Source organism: Etheostoma cragini, chromosome 20 (genome assembly GCF_013103735.1).
Source record: "Etheostoma cragini isolate CJK2018 chromosome 20, CSU_Ecrag_1.0, whole genome shotgun sequence".
Classification (NCBI taxonomy): domain Eukaryota; kingdom Metazoa; phylum Chordata; class Actinopteri; order Perciformes; family Percidae; genus Etheostoma; species Etheostoma cragini.
In genome coordinates, this window is record NC_048426.1 from 434453 (window position 1) to 459921 (window position 25469).

The window sequence follows — 25469 nt, forward strand, 5'->3', positions numbered from 1 at the left end:
TTCCATGCTGTGACCCCCCGCTGCCTCCAGGGGGCGACACTGACCCTCTCTAACACTTTAGCATTTCTTTTTCTCTCCAGCTGTTTCACAATTGAACTAACGGAGCCACAGATGTGAACTGAGTCCCACTGAGTTACCCACTCTGCATGTTGTCCCCCAATCAACACCACACACAAGACAGAAGTGCGCGCGCGCGCTGTGTGTTATATGCGCGCGTGTGTGTTTGTGTGTGTCTGTGTGTGAGATGTGTGTGTGTGTGTGTGCACGTTGCATACCAAGTGAGAAAGTCGGTCACAAAAGAAGTCATTGAAACATTGGGTGCACGCGGTCGGTCCCCTCCATGTTTTTCCTTCATGGCTGTGCAGCTGATCTTTGAACCTGATCTCCCTCCGATAGTCCTGATCGATCCCTCAGAGCCCGCTCCAACAACTGCCCCTCCTAACAAGTTCACCAGTCCAGACTGAAAGAGCAGTGCAGTAGTAGAAGGAGAAACCGGATTTGTGTTCCGACCGTGCCATGGATCTGATTCGGGACTGCGTTCTAACTCCACGGATATCATGACTTCTGAGTAAAGAGGAGCACAAGTAGCAGATATATTTTCTCCCAGTGAACAGAACCAACCCTACAAACAGAGATGTTGATCTTAAGCTGTTTTATGACGTGCCTTTTAGTTTTAATCCCAAAGTCTCAGAGTATCCATGTGGCTGACCGGGATGGACATGTATTCCTAGAGAATATTTTACGATATTATGGTCGAAATGATTCTATTTCCCCGGAGCATCTGGAGGATTTGCTGCTGTTAATGTCTAGCAGAAGATCTGAGGCAATAAATGAAGGAAACCCGCTGGCAGACCAGGAGGTGAGCACATGAGTTATTAATATTTATTCAACTTATTTGTCATTTTTTAAGACTTATTTAGGAAAATAAATGTCGGACTTATTAGTTGTATACACTTTCTAATATCGTTTTATTGTATTTCATCTTGTTGTGAAATACTTTGTAACATTGCTTAGAAGTGCTATATAATATTATTATTGTTGTCCTTGGATATTAATGCATACTGTAATAAATGCCAACACCTTCTGTCTAACACCTGACTGATTAGTTATTATTAGTTATCTGTAGGCATTGGGCTTATAAAAAAGTTAAATCCGTCTTAATGACTTCATATGTTTTGATGCCAATAGTTTTTTAGCTTTTTATTTAATTAATGCATCAATGCACACAATATGTTGATGTATTGAATAAAACTTACATGTAAGTGTATAAGTCTTATAAGTACTATTTTACCTTTACAGTATAAGGCTAACTTCATAATAAATGGCCTTTTATCCCCTGCCAATTACAAAAATGTATGTATTTCGCACATATGTTTAATAAACAATATAGCCTTTTGTCGGACAAAACTGACAAACATCTTAAAGAAGACAGACGTGAGACATTAGGAGCATTACAACCAGCACGGGAAGGACTTTAGAGCCAAAAGAGATCTAAAAGCAATTTGAAAATAAGATGTGTAACATGTTCTTTTTGCCCTCAGTGTTCCTCATCGGAGCAGATCTTGGCCCACTTTGGCTTGAGTAATGTCAGCAGCTTGAGTGTGGGACATCTGGGGAGGATCTGCCCCGCTGTGTTGACCCAGGTGCTGCTGCCCTCCTGCCCCTACACCACCCCCAAAGCTCTGCCGCGCCTCGACTACTCTGGTGAGTTGCTCCATCCCAACAGCTGGTTTGTGTGTTGAGACCCCCTGCAACCCACATTGTTCCCGAGTCACAAGGTTTGCCTTGAATCTGACAGTATTACACAGTCACTGTGGATGGAGGACACTCCCTGGTTGCAGTTTCTTTTTGCTTGTAAACCCTTAAAAGCCAGAGAATGCGGGTATTTATCTGGACCAGGACTGCTGCACGATATAAGGCAAATATCCGATAACGTTGAATATCGCAATAACATTATTACTTATGATAAATAAAGTCTACTGAGTTCTGCATTGCTGCTCCTTTCAGTATTCTGCTAAAATACAACATACTGTTTGTTGAATTTAAAACAAATAAAAGGACTTTATTTTATTGAACAAATTGAACATTGCATTGAACATAAAAGGCGCATTTTCTTCTTATAGTGTCATTCAAATCACTCAAAACATTGTAAGTGTCTTTTGCGATGTGACGCCGCCTTTCAGGATGTGTTTATTGTGCAAGTTGATATTGAGAAGATGGATGATAAAAAGTGATTTATTGTGCAACCCTAATCTGAGCACTGATTGGCTGAAGTTTCATCTGATGCAGGGTATGATTCTGACCTTAAAGCTGTCAGAGGCTCCACTTCTCTCCATCTCTTATCATAACTCCATAAAGGGTCGGCTACAGCAGAATATTGAATGTGTGTGTGTGTGTTTGTGTGTGTGTCCGCTTGTGCACATCAGGACCTTTGTCTTGGATCATCATTCTTAATCCCCCAATCTAACGTATTTGTCTCCAATTATGATATCTGCTGAAACACACACACACACACACACACACACACAATGTCCTGGATTGAGCCGCTGACCTCTCAGATTCACCGTCCTCGGTGCTGTTGACACAGTCCCAACCAACTGTGCCTGTTGTTCATGATGCATGCTGTTTCTTGTTCTTGTGAGCAGAATCTCTCCTCTGCAAATGAAGACTTTAATGTTGTAATAAGCGATACATTAGAGCCTGTTTTTGTTGTTTCTGTCACAAAAGGAAACCATGTTGTCCGTGAGTTGTGGTGTGGAAAAAGTCAGCTTAGTCTCTACTTGCTCAATAGTTAAGAGGCTTATTTAATAATCACAGCCACATACCTGCACACACACGCTAATTCCCATGCTAATATTTACAGTATTTACAGTATCTACATTTTGATGGTTTCACTCAAATGTCATTGTGGAAATGATACTAGCAACCAACAAATAGAAGAAGTTCAACAAAAAAAAAAAAGGCTTAGAAGTGAGCAATGGCCATGTTTGTAGTTTGAATCCAGTTTGGATTGACTCAGAAACAGATTATAATGTTATTATCATTAGTTATTTTCACACACATTCCTGAGGGAATAATTCTGTAAAAGACAGAGTGTCACAGTTCACCCAGCAGCACCAGCAGTGTGAAAAGTGAGTGTAACCCTCCTGTTTTTAAAAGTATCTACATCAGAAATTTAGGATTCTTTCATCCAAATTGTCCAAATATTACATGGTTGGTTCCATATAACGAATACTTTATTTCCCCCCCCAAAAAAACACTGACAAAAGACAAAAAAATGATATAATTTCATAAAAATGACGTTTCTTGACCATGAATTTGAAAAAGAAAATAGGGCAAAACTAGTGGTATACATTGGTGCTGGTGCTGTGTACAGTACACTGATGGTAGTGTTACACAAATGAAGAACATGTTGAAAAAAAGGATGATGAAAAAAGGATCTCAAACACGTTAAAGAGTTGAAAAATTGTGTATTTTCAGTGTTGACCTGGGAGGACAACATAAGGGTTAATAAATGGAGAAAATAGGATCTCAGAAGATCAAAAATGTAAAATGTCTTCCGCAAAAAAGGATTTACACAGTAAGCCTAAAGCATTCATCATGTGAAGGAAGAAGGTGTAGCACTATGACGTTATTAGGAACTGTTTGTCCTTGGTTGTGCCCCGCCAGTGTGGGGTTATGGGTTTCTGGCGGTCACGGTGATCAACCTGGCGTCCCTGCTCGGCCTCCTCCTGATTCCCTTCACCAAGAAGGATTATTTCCCCAAAGTGCTGACCTACTTCATCAGCCTCGCCATCGGGACCCTGTTCTCCAACGCCGTGCTGCAGCTCATACCAGAGGTTTGTAGGTAAATTCACCTTTTGAAAGGCTTCATAAAGGGAACTATTGTATGCCGACGTGCCACTAACATTCTCCTGTCTGTCCACAGGCTCTGGGTTTTGATCCCAAAGTGGATAACTATGTGGGGAATGCAGTTGGAATATTTGGAGGGTTTTATATCCTCTTCTTTATGGAGAAGATGTTAAAAATGGCTCTCAGGGTGGACAATGAGGTAAGATGACAGTGCAGTATGTGGCTTTATAAGATGTAATAAACTTTACATGAAGGTATCTACATAAAAGGGACGTGACACTGTCATGAACACGTGTCACAGTCATGACACATGATCCCTAACCCCAACCCTAGCTTGTCATGACAAAACCGAATGACACCTACAAAAAGACATGTAATGTCATAATGTTTATGACACGTCCATGACAATGTCATGTCACTCCTATGTATATACCTCCAAGTACAGTGTAACCCATCAGTTATTCCAGTTGTATAACTGCCGGGGAATCAACGTGTTTATTAGCTGACTTTATGGGAGTCACTTACATGATTTATTACTGTTTTAATCATTTTGAAAAAGGGTCACAGATTGTAAACTTCAAGTCTCCTGACAGTCTCATAACAGTTTTCATACAGAGCAGGTCTAGGCCACACTCTGTAATTTACAGAGACCCAATATAAAATGTAGATGATGGCACAGAATCCTAATATTAACTTTACTAACACAGAGGTATTAAAATCAGGGAACAGGATGAAAAACCAGAAGACTTTTGTTTTGGTGAAAGCTAAAAACAAATGTCAGAGTCAAAAGAATAAGTCTAGATTATGAAAGTCAAACTTTTAAATGAATAGTTTGACATTTTGGGAAATATGCTATACAATAAATATGACGTTAATGCCAATGGCCAGTTAACTTTTAATTGTCTGTAATATTTGCAGTGATAAGGTATCCCAGATTTAAAGGGGGCATATCATGCTCATTTCAGGTTCATACTGAACTGTATTTCATGTTTCTTCTACAACATGTTTACATGCTTTAATGTTCAAAAACACATTATTTTTCTCATACTTTCTGTCTGAGCGTTTTGATGCTTTCACAGTATTTATTTGGCACTTCAACCTGCGTTATTGTCAAAAAACACAAGGAAATCTCCCTTTTTACAATATGGGAACTATAATATTTCAAATGTCCCCTCAGTGTACCAAATCCTTGACCCTGAATAGTGTTCTGCTGTTGGTCCTCTGACTGTCTCTCTTGTCCTTAGCACGGCCACAGCCACTTCACTCCTGCAGAGCCACATCAAGAAAACGCCCTCCACAACGGAGACTTACTGGAGAAAAAGGACTCTATCGTTCTGACCAGCATCAGCACCATCGCCACAGACAAGAGCAGCCCGATCCCAGAACCTCCGCATGCACACGTGACACCTCCCCAGGTAGCAGCGCCCACCCTCGTGGCTGAATAAAACCGTACAGATCGGGGAATTATACTTTTATTTTACTTTGTAAGCAACCTCTTGGGATTGATTATCTCTGTCTGCACACATGTCATATTAACCCACACAGCAATCACAGTTTATTATTATTATTATTGATGTTGTATTAAATTACATCTTATCTAATGAGTGGGTCTGCCTTGTGATGTAATCGGATTGTTTTTCAAGATTATTTTTTAGGCCTTTATTCAGCCGGACAGGAGAAGACATGAAAGGAGGGGGTGGGGGGGGACGACATGCAGCATAGGGCTGCTGGTCAGAGTCGGACCCGGGCCCGCTGCTCCGAGGAGTAAACCACTTTATATGGGCTCCTGCTCTACCATCTGAGCTATCTGGGTGCCCTTGAAACCTTATCTTAATTACTTGTATGCTTGATAGAGATTGTATGTCACCCCGGCCCTCTATCACAGACACACCTGACAGAAATGCATCATGGACCATAAATGCATTACTTATCAGTCGTTATGATTGCGAGTTGTTTTCCTATAAGCTCGGGTGTTTAGTTGTTAGGAGTCATTTATTGAGCTGGTATCAGGGCCACGGGGTGATTAGAGCTGCTGTTCATGTTAACCGGTGACATCTCTTTTGTCACATGGAGAAGTCTGGCTTTAAAGGGATCAACATACTAAACAAACAGAAATGCCAGTGTCACAGAGGGGAGGAAGGCCTCAGATCCTTCCCCTCCTGGTAAATGCTGGAATTGTCAGACTTGAACACAAAGACTCCTTGTTTGGCCGGGGCCATTACAGGGTTGTTTTGTCACTGCAGAGTACCTTCAGCCAAGGCCCAAAGGCTCCGTCTATGTCCGACTGTACTCAGGTTTCCTGTTAAAAACACTTGTGCCATTTTATTTGTAATGGAAGAGTTCCATTGCAAATGCTACCCATTCATTCAAGGAAAATATTTCCTTTAGTTTGATTAATCAATATCTTTTACATTTTGTGGTTCCAAGAGGGACACGCTTTGTTGAAGCATTAAAGGACGATTACTTCAGAGTCCTTATTTATAGTCATGCTAGCAACTTGGCCCTTGGGATGGCAATGACTGTCCGTCACTCAGCCTGTTTTCACTTTGGTGCTTTGGAGGGATTGCTGTGAAAGTGAGAGACAAGGGTCAAGATAGCCCATTGGTCCGGAGGTAGGACCTAAACAAATCAGGTCTCCGGTGTTGTTAACATTTAGCTTAAAGCACTGATTAACTTATTTCAGCCCCAGAGCTGCTAGTTGGGCGGTAGACTCTTCTTCTGGTTTAAAAGACGCTTTTGCCGCTGCAGTAATTTGGACATATTAAACATGAAGGGGATACAAGCAATCAAATTTAAATCTAAAATCAAACCATTTTTTTTGCTTTCTACTTCATAGTGTTGATGATAAAATACCAGAAGGAGGTAATGATCAGATGGCAAAAGCAAAATGTTCAACTTTGTCCTTCATTTTCTGGATGATTTGAACTTGGGAGTCAAAACACATCATTGTGTGTTATCTTTGTGGCTCACTGAATCCACATATGTTATTTTACACATCAATCCTCTTTGGTGTAATCAACCAGTGTCACTACTCGTGTGTCTTATCCCTCTTATAGGAGATCCAGGTGTCGGATGTGATGTGCCACTGGCTGCGTGGGCAACGCGTCTCCAACATCAAGACGGTGGCGTGGATGATAACTCTGAGCGACGCGTTGCACAACTTCATAGATGGTCTGGCTATCGGCGCGTCCTTCACGGTGTCGGTCCTGGCGGGGTTCAGCACGTCCACCGCCATCGTATGTGAGGAGTTTCCCCACGAGCTGGGTGAGTCTCTCTTTTACCAACGTGTGCTGTGTGCAGTCAAACATCGCCTAAATCCAAAGAATTTATTTTACATTCTGATGGAGATCCCAAAGTTTATGCAAATCTTTCTACTCTCAAAGATAGGCTGAAGAAAGTGTCCAAAATGTTACAAGACATCTGCAATCGCTCAATTTGACAGCATGGTGCAGTCATAAAAGGTCTCAGGTTTTGAATATTTAAGTCATTGTAAATATCCAATGGCTTCAATGAGCTATAAAAGATATATACTGAATAAAATAATAATAATATGTGATTCTGTGAGACAGGGTGCAATAAAATGAGATGGATTTTAAAGCAATGTAAAAGTAAATTAAGGGACTTAAAGCAGGTTATATCTTTTCACTCATGCTGAAAGGGCCATAAGGAATTGTATTTATCGATAAGATATTTATCGACCTCTACTGATTTGCTGCAGAACTGCACCAAAACTCTTCTTCAATGTGTTTTAACTCCATACACTGAATAAACTAAAATGCAAAACACTTGGGGAGCCCTGTAGCTCACCTGGCAGAGCGTGCCCCCCCTGTACCAAGGCTCAGTCCTCAACGCAGCTGCTCAGGGATTAAAGCAGACCTGTGGCCCTTTGCTGCATGTCTCCCCCCACTGTCACGTCTGCAACTGTCCTGTCCATTAAAGGCCAAGAGCCCAAATAATCATCAACAAAAAACAAATTCAAAACACTCGATTTGTCCACGGCCGGTTACCACTTGAGCAGCGAACCAGAACACACTCATGTAAAAATAGGCTTTGTTGTTTCTGCTAGTTTTACTCTTCCTTATATGTAAATGAGGTGGACAGTAGTATAAATCAAACAACACAATACTGTTGTATAACATTATATTTCGTTGTACAGATGATTTTATTCTTCTGGTAACCTTAATATAATGCTACACAGAACATTCTTTGTACTTATCTGTATGGCATACCAAGTGGAGAAAGAATTCTTTTCATACTGTGTTCTGTCTGCAGGTGACTTTGTAATCCTGCTGAATGCTGGTATGAGCGTCCCTCAAGCCATTTTCTTCAACCTGCTGTCAGCAGCGTCCTGTTACGTGGGCCTTGTGTTTGGAATCCTGCTCGGGAGCAACTTTGCCCCCAATGCAATCTTTGCCATCGCAGGAGGAATGTTCCTGTACATTGCACTGGCCGACATGGTGAGTTAGATTACATCACCCAGGGATGCTCTGCATCGCTCCATGAAAAGACCAAAACAATGTGGTAGTCCATCTCTTCACACTTTCTGACTTCCCTACCCTCTTTGTTGAACAAAGCCTTTAATTCCTACTGACGATTTAAGTCTTTAAAGCTGCTATAATGAATACATTTTTATATTAACAATGGATCAAATGACAACACACATGTATATTTGTGTTACTTATAGTGACAAACCCACAAGAGATTATTCCCCAACACTGCAGTTCCCCTTAAATCTACAGTGTTCAGAGTGTTTTAGCATCTCTCAGCTCAGTGTTTAGCAGAAATATTGGAATTACATTCATTTGGGGGCCAGAGACTCCAAATGCTCCTGTTGCTCTGTGCCTGTTAGCTGTGTAAATAGGCAACAGTTTGCTAACTTATCTGTCAAATCAACTTTCCGGGTAATGTTAGTTTACAGCTTGTTTTGCTGCCCCCAACGGGCCAAAAATCAATCAATACTGGTTTAAGATTGATCAAAAATACCGTTTGTTGTTAAAAAGGGTCAGACATGTTATGAACTGTTACATTTCTCAAGCATGAGTACATATAAACAGAAAAAGACACAAAGTTAACACAGGGCCCCTGGTATCAAAAGTTACATATTTCTATTCAAGATTCAAGATTTGTTTGTCATACCACAGTAAACTGTAGTACTAAATTACTTGCAAAGTTCACAGCTTAAAAGAATACAGCACAACAACTATTAAAAACACCATAGAAAAGTTGAGTTATTATTTATATGAATTTAAATAAATAAATGCTTAAATGGGTGTGCAGAGCATCTAGAGTGATAAATACAAATATATATACCCCCAGTCCATTCCACTCCATTATAGACAGGATACCAGCTGATCTGGGTGGGGGGCTGATCTTTAATGCAATATCTACATTTCCCATTATCAGCAACCATTCATCCCATGTTCCAAAGGCACATTTTGTTTACTAATCTGATATTATTTTAAAAAAACTAACTAAGAAAACATTAAATAACCCTTTTGCAATTATGTAAGCACATAATGTAATCTGGAAACTGCTGCCCTGGTTAAAAAAAAACAAGGCAACTGATCTGGAGTCCAATGGAAATTTGTGAGTGACCCCAAACTTTTGACCGGTAGTGTATATATCTATCTAGCTTCTAAAACTGGTTAAACGTGCTCTAAGTGATGTCATGCGTGTTTTAGGCTACAAATTTGGTTGTCACATAAAGCAAACATGTCCTGACTATCTGCTAGCTGCCTGTGAAAAAGACTCAAGTAAAGTACAAGCACCTCAACATTTGGACGTAAGAACGGTACTTGAGTAACTGTACTAAGTTACATTCCACCCCTGGTTAATTTAAATAACTTTAAAAGAGCCAGCGACCGGAAGAAGTATACTTTTATGGAGGAGAAAAAAATATTTTGTTCCTAACTTGTTAATGAACCTGCAGATTTATTCGAAGACTAAAAGTGTGCACAGAGGAATGAGCTGTTGGCTCTGGGTACACAGGATCAGTTCATAGGTGTTGGTCTTATCATGGGATTTGTTGACAATTATTAGACAAATTAGACAAACAGCATTCGGCCAACCTGTAATTTTTAAAAAATGTCAACATCAGCAGTCAAAATCACCTGATTCACACTTCTTGTTTATATGTTGTTATTTACCCGTTATGTAGAGTGTTGAACAATGAGGCCATTGTATTTTTAATATCTGGTTGTCTTTCTTCCCCTCAGTTTCCAGAGATGGACAGCATATTACGGGAACAGAAGCGGACTTCCACCAAGATCATCTTCTTCCTGATCCAGAACGCTGGGCTGCTCACCGGGTTCACCATCATACTGCTGATCACCATGTTTGCAGGGGACATCAACCTGGGCTAGAGGGGACGGAGACCAAAACTGGAGAAAAAAATTAAAGAACAAGCTGCTTTTTGTTTCTGCCCACTCAGCTGGGCAGGAAAGTGTGCGTAACGTGAATGTTTTGTGCAAACAAAACTAAAATGTCTAAAGGAGAAGTAATGCTTTTATATCTTTTGACTATCAAGTTAGTGGGACGTTGACTCCATAAAAGGGAAAATCTTTCCAATCATTTGATGTATGAACTCTAGTCAAATTGTGTTTTGAAGAGACAATAAATTATTTTTTCAGTCTTCATTTAGTGGGAATTGTCTCACATTTGTTATCCTGCATTGGTGCTCTAGTGATAACTGATAGAAGCTGTGTAGTTGTGACAAGTTCTAGTTTAACCTTTAACAAACCAAATGGGTAAGTGATGCTGTTTTATGTCATGTATGATCATTTCTCAACGGCCAACCATGTATTATATCCCAGTGGTTCCCAACAAGGGTTTCAGAAACCTCAAACAATATAAATCTGATGGATTGGAAGACGATTAACAAGATCTAAAAGCAGAATAACATTCTTTCTTTAAAGTATATTTTAGATTTTTTTCTGCTTACATCTGTTTCCAGTCTAACAAATATTCAAGTAAAACATATAAAAAAAACAGGAAATACAGTTCCTTTTTGGTGACGAGGAGTCGCAAGTAGACAAACAAAAAGGTTGCTGTAGAAATCAAGTCAAGCAAAGGAAATATTGTCTTAATTCTTTGCCAACAACCAAATATTACATTTAAATATAGTAATACACACACAGCAATGCAGTACTGTGTGAATAAATACATCATTTAAAGTTGTGATATAATAGGATCAGATTGGGGATGTATTATGTTTGACTTATTTCCTTTTTATAAGAAACTGACTGACAGACTGTTGGTCTGCAAGGGGCAGCCAAACCGCATTAAAACAGGAACTGATACAAGCTGCCTTCAAGTGACACCGTAATTATCTCTATCTTTAGTAGAAATATGAACAGCCCAGTGAGGAAACACTTCAGCTTCAGTTGTCATTCAACATGGAATATATCGAGGACGTGTGTTTGACAGCGACGGTGATCTAAACACCCATATGGCAAAAATACATAGAGTTTAAATCACGAGAATGGAGGGATGTTTAATTTTCCCATTCTGGTGGGTATCCGTAAATGCAGCAAATCCGATGTTGGCATTGGGGAAGTAGATGGGGGACCAGTGACTGAATAAAAGTAGCTGGGAGACATTTTATGAGACAATACTTGACTTCTGGCATCCAGACTCTGTTGACAAAAAGCATTCAATCTCACACGTAAGTCATGTTTGTTTATCTCATCTATTTTTACACAGCTAATCCAAATCCGTGGCAACTTTGTGATGCTAGCAAGGATGCTAGCTGCTGTTAGCTAATAAGTGGGATCAAAGACTTTTCTTTAAACGCGACACAGCTGGTTTTTAACCTTGGCTATTAATGTTATTTAATGTTGAATGACTAGCTACGTGATGAAGATAGTCAATGGCTAGTAAAGTTAGCATTTCTAACATATCTTGGCTTGAGAAATAAAAATAAACTGACTCGCGTGGCGTTTGTGGCTCATTGACATGCATTCATACAGGAAAGGCTAATAAAGGACGCGAACGCAGTATTAATAAGTCAGTATTTAAGTAGGGGAAAGAAGTCTATCATGTTTCACAGCTTTATGAAACTGGACTTCTTAGCTGTACTTCTAAAGTACTGTGTACTTACCAACTGTGATACATTCATCACAAGCTCATATAACCCAACGTGATATTTTAAATTTCATAAGTAGTTGAACTAACAACCTAAATATCTAAATAATGAAATTCAGCATTACTCAAATGAAGAATATGCCAGCAAATAGTTTGTATTTTTACTTGAAAAGACACTATAATTATTTTATGGAGTGCACTAGTGGAGAAATATAGGGGCAACAAAACAAAAGGAATATATGATTGCAAAGTGATTTTTCTGGTCCTTTGTAGTACTGTGTGACCTCATCCTCTGCCCTCTTGTTGATTTCCAAAGCAGGGCTGAGCCATGGCCGGGTTTCAGATCCGGAAGTATCGGGATGACGATGCAGAGGCAGTGAAGGAGATCTTCACCCTTGGGATGAGCGAGCACGTGCCCTCGGCCTTCATGCACGTCCTGAAACAGCCGCTCACCCAGATGGTGCTCATGTGCCTGTTCTGCGCTCTCGTGACCAGCTCCAAGTCCTTCCTGCTGCCCATCCTGGCCGTCACTCTGTTCCTAGCCGGGATCCGGCAGTTTGTCATCTACATGTTCAACAGCTACATCGACATCTCGCTCAGGAAGGACGTCAGCAAGATCAGCGAGGCCTACCTGAAGCAGAAGGACTCTGGTTTTTGGGTGGCTGACGTTGAGGGTCGGGTGGTTGGCATGGTGGGGTGCTTTCCTAGTCAGGACGCGCCTGGCTGCTTGGAGCTGAAACGCATGTCTATACGCCGCGGTCACCGTGGAATGGGCATCGCCAAGGCGTTGTGTCGGACGGTGGCCGGTTTTACTCGGGACAGGGGTTATGCAGCGGTCGTCCTGCAAACCTCTGTGGTGCAGACAGACGCTCAGAAGCTGTACGAGCACATGGGCTACAAGAAGACCCGAGAGGTTGTTATTCCTGAGCTCGCTGCCAAGATCACGAACTTCACTCTGTTTGAGTACAGGCTCGATTTACAGAGAGATGGGGGAAATGACTGAGTGGTCTGGATGTGAGACTCCTCCAGTTTATAGGCTAATGTTTTCCCAGCATGCATTACAATGCACTCAGGACAGCTGGTCAGATGACAGTATTAACACGAGGAACAACACCTGCTGTTAAAGAGTAGGCATGATTCCTCTCGTTACCATCTCACACACGCACAGAACAGATTGATCATTTATTATTCTTTTTTCTTGATACTGAAGGATACTCATAAAAAAGTTATAGATCCGAGCATGCTCCTGCAATTTTGTAGTATTCATTTTTTATTTTGTAGTACCATTAGGGATGAAACACGGGATTGGTATCAAGCCTGATATTACTTATCTCATTAAGTGTCTCATGATCTGACTGATCCAAATGAATTACATTATAAAATTCAGTGTTTCTGTTATTGATTTTTCTTCAGTCAAGTCCTCTTTTAATGCCACAGTAATCCCTCCTAAAAAGGATTCCAATAGCAGTGAGGTGTACAGATTTTTCACTTTGAAAAAGAGAGCATTGTTATTATAAAATTAAATTATGTTGCAATAGAAAGTGAGATGCTGAACCTTGAGATAAGTTTTAAGTCTGACTTTAGAAGTTCAATACTACTACTACTACTACTACTACTAATAGCATACTTCAAATACTTCACCTATAAGCCAAAAATGTGACCTGAAGGAGGGAGATCATGTACTTGTTTTTTAACAGTATTTCCCTCTGACATAGTATTCAATATGCATGAGTAATTTGACCTTTTTATCTAAAATATACCCATTCACTTCCTTTTTGTTGCTCGGGAGCTGTGTTATATCTCTAGAGCAATCTGTTCAGGTGATCAGCTACCCAGAACAGGGCTGTGTATGGGGGGGGGGGGGGGGGGGGACTACTTTTCACTCTGAAATGGAGGCCTACAGCTTTACAAATGTCTGTGTTTCTGTAAGCCTTAAAAGAGAGTCAAATACCTGTTCAGCAAACAGGAAGTACAAGTCTCTTCTTTGTGAGAGTTAAAGGAAGTTTGTGGCCCCGGGGTGAGGATCCTGTTGGGAACTGAGCCTGATAATGATGCCTCGGGTGATACTTAGGTTCTGCCCCTGTGGTTGGTTTGCATACAGGATGCTACACTGTTTGAGACTGATGCTGGCGAGGTTCTCAGGTGGGTTTTAATCACATCTAATGGATATGTCTGTTTTGAATCAGGTTTGTGATTTGATGAACATCATGTTTAAGCTTTACTGTCCCTAAGAATACATTTGCCTTATAGCCAGGCAATGAAGTGAAACAGAATACACAGACTTGAAAATAAAAAATAATAATCGTTGTAAAAATCTGTTTAAACCTCTTTAAAACACAAAACTTACATTAAACAAATGTGGATACACAAATGCTCAATTATGTCTAATACTTTAAACTAATGTCAAAATTATTTTTTGCTCTAAATGTTCTAAGTTCTGTTTAATAAAAGCATTATTTCCACCATATTGTCCAGCTCTGTTTAAACCTTGTCAGCTGTAATCGACTTACGAGTGAATTATATACTTCATATCTTTCCAGTCTGAGACAGTGTAAAAAATATCAGCGGCCTGCTTTGATCGTGTGAAGCGGGCCGGGTCAGGCAGCAGCTCGGACAGCTCAGGACCAATGTGTGCCTTCACTTCTCCGAGGATGGATGTAGCCTCGTCGGGGCGAGGCTCAGCGGTTAGCCGGATTTGAGGACACAAACAGGTACGGTTTAGCACTCGCATGTCATTTGGTCAATGAGAGATTAATTGAAAGCACATTTACACACATATTTGGAAATATAAACGTGTGTGTTTTAAACAGTTTAACTGTTTTTGTTTGAGAAAGCCACCCGAAGCTAACGGCTACTCTTGCTAGCTAATGGTCAGGGAGTGTCCCACTGGCTGCTGACAGCACCAAACATCAGCCATAAAAGTGACGATTTAAACCCCTTCCACAGCCGTTAAAATACGACATTTACACATTGAAACAACTAGCTAATAGTGTAGTCGAGATTATTTTAAATGGATAATGACCTTTGGCTGGTCGTTATTGAGGCAGTGTGGGTCAGGATATCCAGTCTCTAATTGGCTTTTGTTTCTCGTTTTGATTTAAAAACGAATCTCAAATCCAGATATTTTTGCCCATAATTTGTCATTTCAGTGGTCGGAAGAACATGTCCTGTCATGTCAGGCTGCAGCCACACCCACGCTGTTCCCTGCGGACATTACAGGGAAAATATTAGTATTATTTAGATGTTTTTTGGATTAATAGTTGCTCATTATGTCAATTAAATGACTGAAATAACATTAATTTGCTCAGTGTGGGATATCTGTGCAGCAGTGGTTTAACGGCTCTGAACTAACTAAATGGCACCACATGACATGTTTAGCTCCTATTTTAACCATGGATGTTTTTAATTTATATTTTGTAAGGATTTTTTATGTTGACCATGCTGTTAAAATGAGATACACATTGAAGCAATTAAGGGCATAGGTTTTGAATTTTTATGCAACAGTAGTTGTGGTGTTTGTGCTGTTTTTGCAACAATGTGTAATTCAAAGGTCTTCATTTATGTGAAGGAAATTATTATTATTCTCCTGCATTGTTGAAAACGTTCTTCATATTCAAAACATCAAATTTCATGGGCGTGGTTACACTGATTGATTGGCATCTTCCTGAGTCCCTTGTTAGCTTTTTTTTGCACCTGTTAGGGCGGGACAAATGTCCCCTTTTACCATTGTTATTGGTTGAAAAGATTTGTACAGTGATGAAGAGAGGTCTAATCAGCCAGAGTAACTGAAGTCACCTGTGTGGGTGTTTAGAGGCTCACAACTTGGCATAGTAGGAAAAGCACAGCTGAAATTAATTAAATGATGGCTCAATTCCATCAAGTGTCCCAGGGAGCTATTTCAGTGAGTCAGCATGCGCAGTACCAGGGCCTCTCCTAAGTGGAATGCAGCCATCATTAAGGGTTTGGAACACACCTGTGGTTATGTCAACATGTCTGCCATGAGACAGGTGTAGTAGACACAGTTACTGGTTTCCGTACATGTTTTCAGCCCTCTGAATGTTTATTTTTTTCATATAAAAAAAAATATATAAAGTACAGGAATGAACAGGCTGTGCCCTGGTTTTCTACGGATGACCTATTTTTCCTGTCTGTGTGTTAGTGTTGAGACCAGGCTGAATATCATTAGCATACATGCATGTGGTTAATTAAAGCCAACATACAGTATAATTAGCTGAGCTATTTCCATTATCAGTGCATCTACTGATTAGGAATTCAACTAATAAACCATTGAACTATGCAAATGTCCTTGTCCTTGCTGGTTTGTAACAGCAGTTCAACCCCCAAATATATTTCATTTACAGTAATAAACTATGAAAAGCAAACTATGAAAGGCTAACCAATTGATTGATAAATTACTATTTAAGTGTTAGTATCAGATATCCTGCTTTTCTATTTTATATCAAATTCAACTGAATATTTTGGGGTTTTTGGACTGACAAAACAAGAAATTTAAAGGCATCACCTTGATTTGAAAAAACAAAACATGGATGGACATTTTCCCCAATTTTCTGACATTTTATAGACCAAACAAGCAGTTAATCAGGAAAATAACGTTAATAATCAGTAGTTGCCGCCCAATTGAATATGGTATTTTAGGAAAAAAATGACACACAGTACATGATGTTATTAAAAGAAAACAGTTGCAACATTACAATTATGAGGCAGCGCATCTGATTTAAAAATGTCTGCTGTTAGCATGGATTCAGTTCAGTAACTGTAGTGTCCTCATAATAAATGAAACTAGTTTTGAGTCAAGCTACTAGAAAGGTAGTTATTGAATCAATAGTTTAAAGCATTTATCAGGTAAAGGAACAAGTATTTGCTGATTACTACGTACATTAAGTTGATCTGTTTCATATCTTTATACACAAATTGATTTGGTTTTCTGGCTGCAAGTCATAGTAAGTAACACATCTGATGACAACATAAAAACAGATTCATTTAATCAGAATAAAGTGTTATTTTTTAGCCCTAAATTAAACGGGGTTATGTGACGTCCCTAAGAATTCTTTACCTAAGTGACATTGTGATACCTTGACAGCTGACAGAGCAGTTTGCATTTTAGCCCATGATTCATCTATCTATCTATCTATCTATCTATCTATCTATCTATGTCACTATGTAACATGCCAAACTATGATCATATTCCCCTAAATAGTCTTAATCAATGGCAGCTTGCTCCTCTTTACCTCCATCCGTGGCGTTTATTCGTTCCTCCTGGACCTGCAGCCCGGTGGAGGTGCAGCGTGGTGGTATCGCTGAAATCCCCGAGTGTCACCTCTGTTCCTGCAACCTTCCTGCACGCCGCTCTGTGGACGGGTCGCAGCAGCAGACAGCGTCTGGCTGAGCCGGGAACGCCTCTTTCTCTGCTATTGTCCCCGTCTTCTGTTAGAAGGGGGTTCTTTGAATTTTGGCTGTCTGCTGCTTATCTCCTTCTTATTTCTTCGGTTCCCCCTCTACCTCCCACGTGTCACCCTCTACCCCCCCGACACCCTTTCTTTTGGTCTTGCTTTTGTCATTTGCATAAAAGGGTGCAAAGAGACTGCAGAGGCTTACCCCTAAACATCCTCAAGTGAACAACTTCCTCGTCTGAAATCTTGGAAGACGCTGAATTTTGGATATTTAAGCTGTTTTCCAGACTTTAAATGCAATTCTAGAGTTTTATGTACCGGTATGTTTGTACGTATAGACTCCCTCAGTCAGTACATCCCTGCTGTATGTGAAGGGATTTTCCTGAGACCAAAGGCAGTACTTTCAGTTGTGTGTTGCTGTCCTGGTCCATGTTTGGTTACTGAAGCTCTGAGAGCGTTGCATTATTCTGGATAGTAGACACATCTCCCCCTCCTGAAGGCTGGGTCTCTTTTTGTTCTGATGCTGAAAAGCACACTCTCACAACATCTCTCATCCGCCGCTAAGCTGAAAGCTCTTGCCCAGAAACCCTGCGGCATTGCCATCCATTGCAAAAAGATGACAACACAGAAATGGAGAGGACAGAGTGAAAAAGCCCCAGCCATGCAGTCAGCTGATAAAAGCTGAAAAGGAGAACTAATCCTCGCTGGGTGACGGGCCCTAATGCAATCTGCTGGCTATGGCTTACAGTGTGCTTCATTACAGTGCATCACCTGGGCCTTTTGTGTTTGGCCACAATGAAGCGGAATCAGATCGGGGGGACTGGTTAAACCCCCCCACCCACCACAGTTGGGAAATGCTTACTGCCCGTGTTTTTGTTTTGCAGTGACAAAGATCCATCCGGGCTCTGGAACATTACTTCTTTGCTGCAGTGATGGTCTTAAAGGAGATGTTTGGGTTGACTTGAGTGATCATTCATAACTCGATTAGTGATAATTGCATTAGTATTTTAATGATTTGTCTTATCAGGACTCTCTGATTAGCCAGATCAGTCTCGGAGAAGTCCAAAACAACTCCAAACCTCCAAAAGGACATGCGTGGGGAATAATGACTGTCAAGTTTATTTTGAGAAGCTTCTAAGAGATGTATTTGTAGGCTTTAGGACCCTGCACCTCAGTCTGGGCCTAACCCCCCCCCCCCCCCCCCCCCCCCCCCCCCCTCCCTCCTGCAGAAGCCGGCGCAGACATTAGCGCAGCGCAGTGCTGGCTCTCAGCTGATGCACTCACATCAGACCAAGCCTGGATGTTTTTCCCCCTGCTTTGCTCTGCTGTTGTTCCTCCGGTCCATTCATTGGAGGGACGGATCGTCCACCGTCTGCCCCCCCAGAAACTTTATGACGGAGCCAAAACGCTCCTGCTGGCTTTCCTCTGGCAGCGACACAGAGGAGGGACGGGGAGTCTGGAGAGCTCAGGCTGATCAGTAGAGTGGTCTGATTCTATAAAAGAGACAGAGAGAAAGCGAGACGCTCCAGCAGCATCACCGAACCCCCCTCCCCACCCTTCTCCTATAGACCCCCTTCTGTCTGGGTGACAGTCTCCCCAATAACAAGCCTTCGGTCGAGACAGGCGGTTTGGTGGCGACCAGGAAACATGTCACAGACTAGGAGGAGCACGTACACCCGGGTGAGTGTGTATAAGGTGTTTCTACCTCCCGGTAAGATGAAGGGGCCAGGCTGTGTTTAAGTTAGTCCTAATCTCTGCGCCATTGTTTCTGTCACGTCTCTTCAATTAGTTTCACTCTGTCATCAGCTCCTTGTCGGGTTGAATAGAAGGGGTTTCTAATCAATTTCAGCGCTGCAATCCTCTGTCTAAATGGACGCCTCTTTGTTTGGGCTCCGATGCCCCTCCGGGTTCAACGATCCTGCTGGGATGTTGAGGTTCAGACTTCTGGGATGACTCGACTCTGTAAAGTAGGAGACGATATATGAAAGGCAGGTAATAGGACCACAAGGGCTTTTTGTTATCATTAGACACTGGACACAACCCGTGAGCCCCGGTGGACTTCCTGTTTGTCACCCGTCTCTGAGTCAGGCAGCCTTCCAGTCACCAGGAGGGATGACATCAGCGCTCACACAGTACCTGTCAGCTGCTCTTTTCCTTCCTCCAGATCACAGAAACCTTTTCCTTATTACTTTCTAATCCAGCCTGTATAACAAGGTGACAATCTGTTGAAACAGTGTGCTTGGGAAGATTTTTGGTAGATTGCTTTTTTGTTAAAACAAAACAATAACTGAACTGCAAGCAGTTATGGCCGGGGACCAAGAAGATTGTAAAGCTTTCATTTTGGACGAGATATGACAAGATATGATAAGTTTGTGTTTTTGCAGCTAGCTATGCAAATTTGTTCCTGCGTAATTTGCACAATTTTCAGCTGATAAAAACTCTTTTGATAACTTTTGTCAGGTCGGTCTGCCGATGCTATGTACCAAGTTTCAGAGAAGTCTAGGCGGAAATGGGCGTGGCCTATATCAGAGATTCAGCTGAATTCAGGGAATCCATGGATATGTGTATTTTTAATGTGCAGTTTGGAAGTTGTGAGGCCAAACATGTTTCCTTTCTGCTATAGCGCCACCTAGCGCTGGAAGGGACTAAATGTGTTAGTCCCACGTCCCTGCAGAGTTCTGGACCAGTCCTAAAAACGGCAGCCCCCCACCATGTACGGTTTAGGCTGTAGTATCAGTTTTAGGCGGTGAAGAATAGTAAGAAACCTTAGGAAACCATTAGGGTTCCACAGCGCTGCTGGATCTGTTCCCAGCCCCTCGGGCTTGGACCCCCATTAACCGTCCGATACCAATACCCAATACCCAGTGTACCAGCGCAACACGTGAGGCTGCATCGCTGTTTTCATCTTCCTTTAGCATTCCAGTCGGCGTGGTTTAAGAGTAGAATGGCAGTAAATAATTTAGCGTGCCCTCGTTGGCTGGTGTCTGCCTCCAGCACATGGCAAACAGGTCGGAGCAAGGACTGAACAACACCAAGCCGTCATTACACACTGTTAGCCCGAGCAAAGCAGCCCATTTGTTGACTTTAAAGAGAGCCTGATTTATAATTCTCAATGAATGTTGTATTACAGAGAGGGCTGGGCAATATATAGATATAATATATAGATATAGCAACATCGATGTATGAGACTAGATATCATCTTAGATTTTGGATATCGTGATATGACACACGTGTTGTCTTTTACTGGGTTTAAAAGCTGCATTAAATACAGCGATGTCATTTTCTGGACTTACTGGACTGACTTACTGTTTTATGAATTGCCCTTAGCCACCTAGTTATGGTATCCACATTATTTGTGATATTGGTGACATTGATTTCATCAATGTATTTGGTCAAAAGTATCATGCTCTTTGATTTTCTCCATATCGCCCAGCTGTCTGATTCCAGATTGTCGACAGGTGTATGTGTATTCTCCCTGAAGCAGTGTAAACCAACGAGTCCTGCTTCTGTTATAAATCTGAAGTGATTTGATGGATTGGAATAGATGTTACATCGTGAATAAAAGACGTGAGGGTCTTGACTATGACGTAGAAAATGTTTGACTCAAGGACGTAAAACACCTCTCCATTTTGGTCATGAATTATAAGCTATGTTAATTATACTTGAAGCAATCATGGGAATTCAGGATTTGTTGCTGAATATTTTAACGGTGATGTTAGTAAAAGAACATCTGCATCTGTAGAGTGTGTCTGGTGTTATATGTACACGGTACGAAGCTACCAGCTGCCAGAAGAAGAGCTCATCATTTCTTCTCTTCTTGATAATGTTTCATGCTGTTGCCAACAAAATGATACATTTGTATTTTCTATAAAGTCGGTATTATGCACAGGAAATCCATTTTTAAGAATCGTCTCGGGGACATGAGGGAGGGAAGCACGGTTATTCAAAAATACTACCCGGTTTCTACTGAAACAAAACCTAATGCTAATCGGTGAAGTATTTCACCATCTTTTAAGCTTATGTTTTAAAGAGCACTGAAACAATAGACTCTTTATATGACCACATTCCAACCTATACTTAGCTTAGATTAAATGCCCTCACCTTGTGTAACATGGCTGCCTGACTGTTAAGTCCTGTAAATATGCAGTTTGACTACATTTTCATGTTTTTACCTGTTCTCCTTTCTGATCTGGAATGGCCAAAGCCCTCGTATGGCTTCCCATGTCACTGCTGTCTCCACTGCTCCACAGAGATATGATCCCTCACTGGCTTCCCAACAGGTGTGATCAGTGCCAGTTGTGTTCATTAAGCAGGAAGTTCCGCTATCCTCATTTGAAGTATTATTGTGCTGATAAATTGATGGATATTATAAAAAGACATGTTTAAGGTAGTCAGCGGTGGAATAAGTTCTCAGATCTTTTACTTAAAGGTGCAAGTATGTGATGCTGCACAAAGATCAATATTCAAACTCAGCTGCCAAACATACACCCCCGCCCCTCTTCAGAAAGCTCCACCCCCCAGATTCATGGATGAGCGTGTGCTGCTCTATCGACTCGGTCGGCTGTGTTTCTGCTGACTAAACGAAATATGTCAGAATCGATGTTAGCTATAGGTTGCTGATTAGGAACCGTCAGCTGTGAAGCCCGCCAGTTGGGAGCAGCCGTCACTAACAAGAGCAAACGGACGAGGTGAAAGTGACCTACTGAAGTGAAACAGCTAACATTATTACTCCCTATCAGGACGGGACCAACCGTCTCATCGGTGGTCATTCTTTAAAATCCCGGCGCTCTCTGCAGCACTGAAACGCCTCACTGAAGTTAACAAGGCTCTTCCTCCTTTCTTCATGCAACTTAGGTTTTAATTTTTAATCTTCAGTTCTTTTCCTCTTTTGTGGTTTCTCTGCCATCTCTTCTTCTTGATTATGACGTGCAGCCAGCTGTTGCTGATTGGCTGCCATACTGTTGTGTGGCTCATGCCATTGAACACCAGATGGTTGTTCAGCGCAGACAATAAAGAGCTAGGTGACCTTGAGGAGATATTCACTGAATTTGACTAAAAGTGAATGGGATTGTAGAGCCTGACCGATAATACCAGGAATTTAAAAGGCCGATACCAATACAAATATTAGCTTATTTCGAAATCCGATATTCCGATCAAAGTATCGACCAATGTATATTTAAAAAAAGAAAAGAAACGGCCTTTAATGAGACAGATTAGCATATAAAATGTAAAACTTCGAAATGCCTTTATGTTGCTTTGGTCTGTCGGTTTTGCTGTGTTGCTGTTTGTTTAACTTGCAAGTTAAACAGCAGCACAAAGACATGTTTCCAGTGTGTTGTTCTCTCCCAGACTAATCATATCTGCTCCTGTCTGTTCTGCTGAGTCACCATCCCTTCTAGGACATCCCACTGTAAATTGGGTTATGCAGGATTATTTGATTACATATTATTTGCTTTCTGAAATCTCAGGTGATTGTGAGGCCTGAACAGCTCAGTGGGTCAGAATGACGTTAAAACTACTTTCAGTAGACTCTTAATTCTTTCTCACAGCAGGTCACCCCTGTGTGCTGTTACGGTCCTGGAGAAGACCCATTTAATACAGATGTGCACCAACAGTTTATGATGCATCTGAAGAAACATATGTCTTTTTGACAAGGATGTATCTAATAAAGCAGTGATTAAAAGCTTTTCCTTTTGCTCATTCACTGATTTATCACGTCAGAGGCTGGCTGTGATAATCACAGCATGACGCCTCCAACTGAGATTTCAAGCTTTCTTTTGAGGACCTTAAATTCAGTTTATGGTGTTAAGGGTCAAAGAGACATATTTTTATGTGATTTGTGATTAAATTAAGTGTTGCTGGATGTCCTCACTTTAAATCCCGATTAGTCATCAAGCTTTAAAACCCCTAGATCCTACGTTTCCCACAATGCAACTTGAAAGTGTCTTTAGTTTCCTGCCTGGTAAATACTGTGGTCTTTCAAATTCTTCTTATCTCAGACTCTCCTCTAGAGCCACAGAAGACATTTACAACTGTTTTTACTGACTGAGAAGAAGAAAGTTCTCATGAGTAGTGAACTCCACTAATATGTTTATTAGGAATGTCCAATAACATGTACAAATTAAATTGCCTTTAATAGTGTTAATGTGAACATCATTTCCTGTGTGTGTGTGTGTGTGTGTGTGTGTGTGTGTGTGTGTGTTCTCTTCTCCCACCCAGACCACCAGCAGCGGCAGCAGCAGGATGAGCTCGGACGGGGGCGGGCGTCCCGTCAAAGTGGGCTCCCTGGTGGAGGTGATTGGGAAGGGGCAGCAGGGCACGGTGGCCTACATCGGAAACACTCTGTTTGCCTCCGGAAAATGGGTGGGGGTCATCCTGGACGAGGCCAAGGGCAAGAACGACGGCACCGTGCAGGGCAAACGCTACTTCACCTGCGAGGAGAACCGGGGGATATTTGTGAGACAATCACAGGTAACGACAGAAATATTAGCAGATGTAAGGTTTACTTTCCTAAATGATTAATGTGGATTGCTAGAAACCTAAAGCAGAGGAAGACGCTACTGTCTCCCCCCTCTAGTGCCCTACCAGTACATCCTCCATCTATACATTGTTCAGTTCCTTACTTTGTGAAATGTTTGAGATTTAGTTGTTATTTGAAGCGGTGGGTTTGTGTGGGGGTTGATATTTTCTTCTGTTGTCTGCATGGTGCCAGCATTTTGCTGTTGCTCCAGGCTGTGTGCTTTGTTTTCTCACGAAAATGTTTTTCATTTTCTTCTTCCAGAAAAATACTGCAAAGTTCCCCTGCAAATTACTGTAATCATAGATTCAGAGATGGCAAAAGTACTCGCTTCCCCTGCTTAAGTAGAAGTACAGATACTTGGGTTAAAAAATACTCTGGTAGAAGTACTGAAATTCTTTACTCAAGTAAAAGTAACAAAGAACAGGCTTGGACATGTACTTAAAGTATAAAGTAGCCTTGTGAATGGCAACCATTTGTCTGCAAAGCTAGCTGGACCAGACACATGTTACTAGAGAGCACGCTCAGGAACTTCAGTGGACATTAAAAAAATAAAAGGCTCTTTATATGTCATTGGCTACATTTTAAATGGTGTCTGCTGACAGACCTAAAACATCCCATATATGATTATTGATATAGACACCGGGACTCCAGGTTAATAGGATTCTGACCGAGTAGCAAGATATGAATTCAGTTGTGATTCTGTGAGAATTCAAACGTGAGTTGTCTAACTTATGTCTGAGAGGTTTGAGACATTAACGTTAACGTTAACTTTAGCCTAAAATAAAGTCGATGTGAGACAAGATCAAGTAACGTTAACGTGAACTTTAATGGTATCGATAACAAGAACGGCCTTGAGTAACGTTGACGTTACTACAGCATTGATTTTAATATAAAGCTATACATGCAGAAATTGTTTTGGCTAATATTCGACTATTTTGAAATAAAGTGAACACTTGCTAAGCTTAATGTTACTTGACCAAATGCTAGGGGCCGAGGCATGGTCCATGCTAGCAGGAGAACACATGTAACTGACCATTGACGTACATTTAATAAAGTTATTGAAACAATGCATAGATTTACCACTATGTGGTTTTCAAACTCGATGGTAAAGTATTGAAAGCCAGCAGGTCGTGGTGTTTCGGTTGGCGCGGTTTGCAGCCCATTATAACAATAATTCAGGCTGATTCAAGCCCCTCCGCCTCGCCTCAGTGTCCTGATCACCCTGTCGGGGGGGGTGGGGGGGTTCGCTATAACAACCTTTTATCCCTTATGTATATTTCAATCCAATTAGATTCAATTTGGTATTGATGAAACGAAAAATAATAACGGTAACTTCACTGAAATTATTTGAATCAAAGTAGCAAGCCAATTTTATAAAATGTAAGTAGTAGAAAGTACTTATATTTGTGTTAAAATGTACGTAGTAAAAGTAAAAAGTCGGCACAAATATAAATAGTAAAATAAAAGTATCTGAAAAATCTATTTGAGTACAGCAACAAAGTATTTGTACTTTGTTACTTCCCATCTCTACATTGATTGTCGATGGTGGCCTGGGGGGAACCATCAAATACTCCCCTAAAGGGGGGGGGGGGGGGGGGGGGGGG

At 41.2% G+C, this 25469-nt stretch overlaps 3 protein-coding genes across 15 annotated transcripts in view; all 3 read left to right on the forward strand.

The window, feature by feature from the left end:
• The first annotated feature begins 238 nt into the window (after positions 1-238).
• On the forward strand, positions 239-10523 carry slc39a8 (solute carrier family 39 member 8). The gene is made up of 8 exons (XM_034858961.1): positions 239-859; positions 1542-1704; positions 3670-3839; positions 3929-4051; positions 5097-5267; positions 6909-7116; positions 8125-8309; positions 10068-10523. The coding sequence occupies exons 1-8, from the start codon at positions 635-637 to the stop codon at positions 10212-10214; spliced, it is 1392 nt and encodes a 463-aa protein (XP_034714852.1). The 5' UTR covers positions 239-634; the 3' UTR covers positions 10215-10523.
• A 670-nt stretch (positions 10524-11193) lies between these two features.
• nat8 (N-acetyltransferase 8) lies at positions 11194-13107 on the forward strand. Of its 2 annotated transcripts, none has more exons than XM_034858256.1 (2): positions 11194-11515; positions 12254-13107. In XM_034858256.1, the coding sequence occupies exon 2, from the start codon at positions 12263-12265 to the stop codon at positions 12935-12937; it is 675 nt and encodes a 224-aa protein (XP_034714147.1). In that variant the 5' UTR covers positions 11194-11515; positions 12254-12262; the 3' UTR covers positions 12938-13107. The 2 variants fall into 2 exon arrangements, with proteins under 2 accessions (XP_034714147.1, XP_034714148.1); XM_034858257.1 differs by having other exon boundaries at positions 11462-11515; positions 12251-13107.
• Positions 13108-14472: 1365 nt separating this feature from the next.
• The window catches only part of dctn1b (dynactin 1b), a 48508-nt gene continuing 37511 nt past the window's right edge, over positions 14473-25469 (forward strand). For 6 of the 12 annotated variants that reach the window (XM_034858225.1, XM_034858226.1, XM_034858228.1 and 3 more), the window contains exons 1-2: positions 18592-19025; positions 23565-23816. In XM_034858225.1, coding sequence (XP_034714116.1) covers positions 18993-19025; positions 23565-23816 — 285 coding nt within the window. In that variant the 5' untranslated portion in view covers positions 18592-18992. Of the gene's footprint in view, positions 14646-18591; positions 19026-23564; positions 23817-25469 lie in introns of those variants that run through there. The other 6 variants (XM_034858229.1, XM_034858233.1, XM_034858232.1 and 3 more) reach the window with 2 other exon arrangements.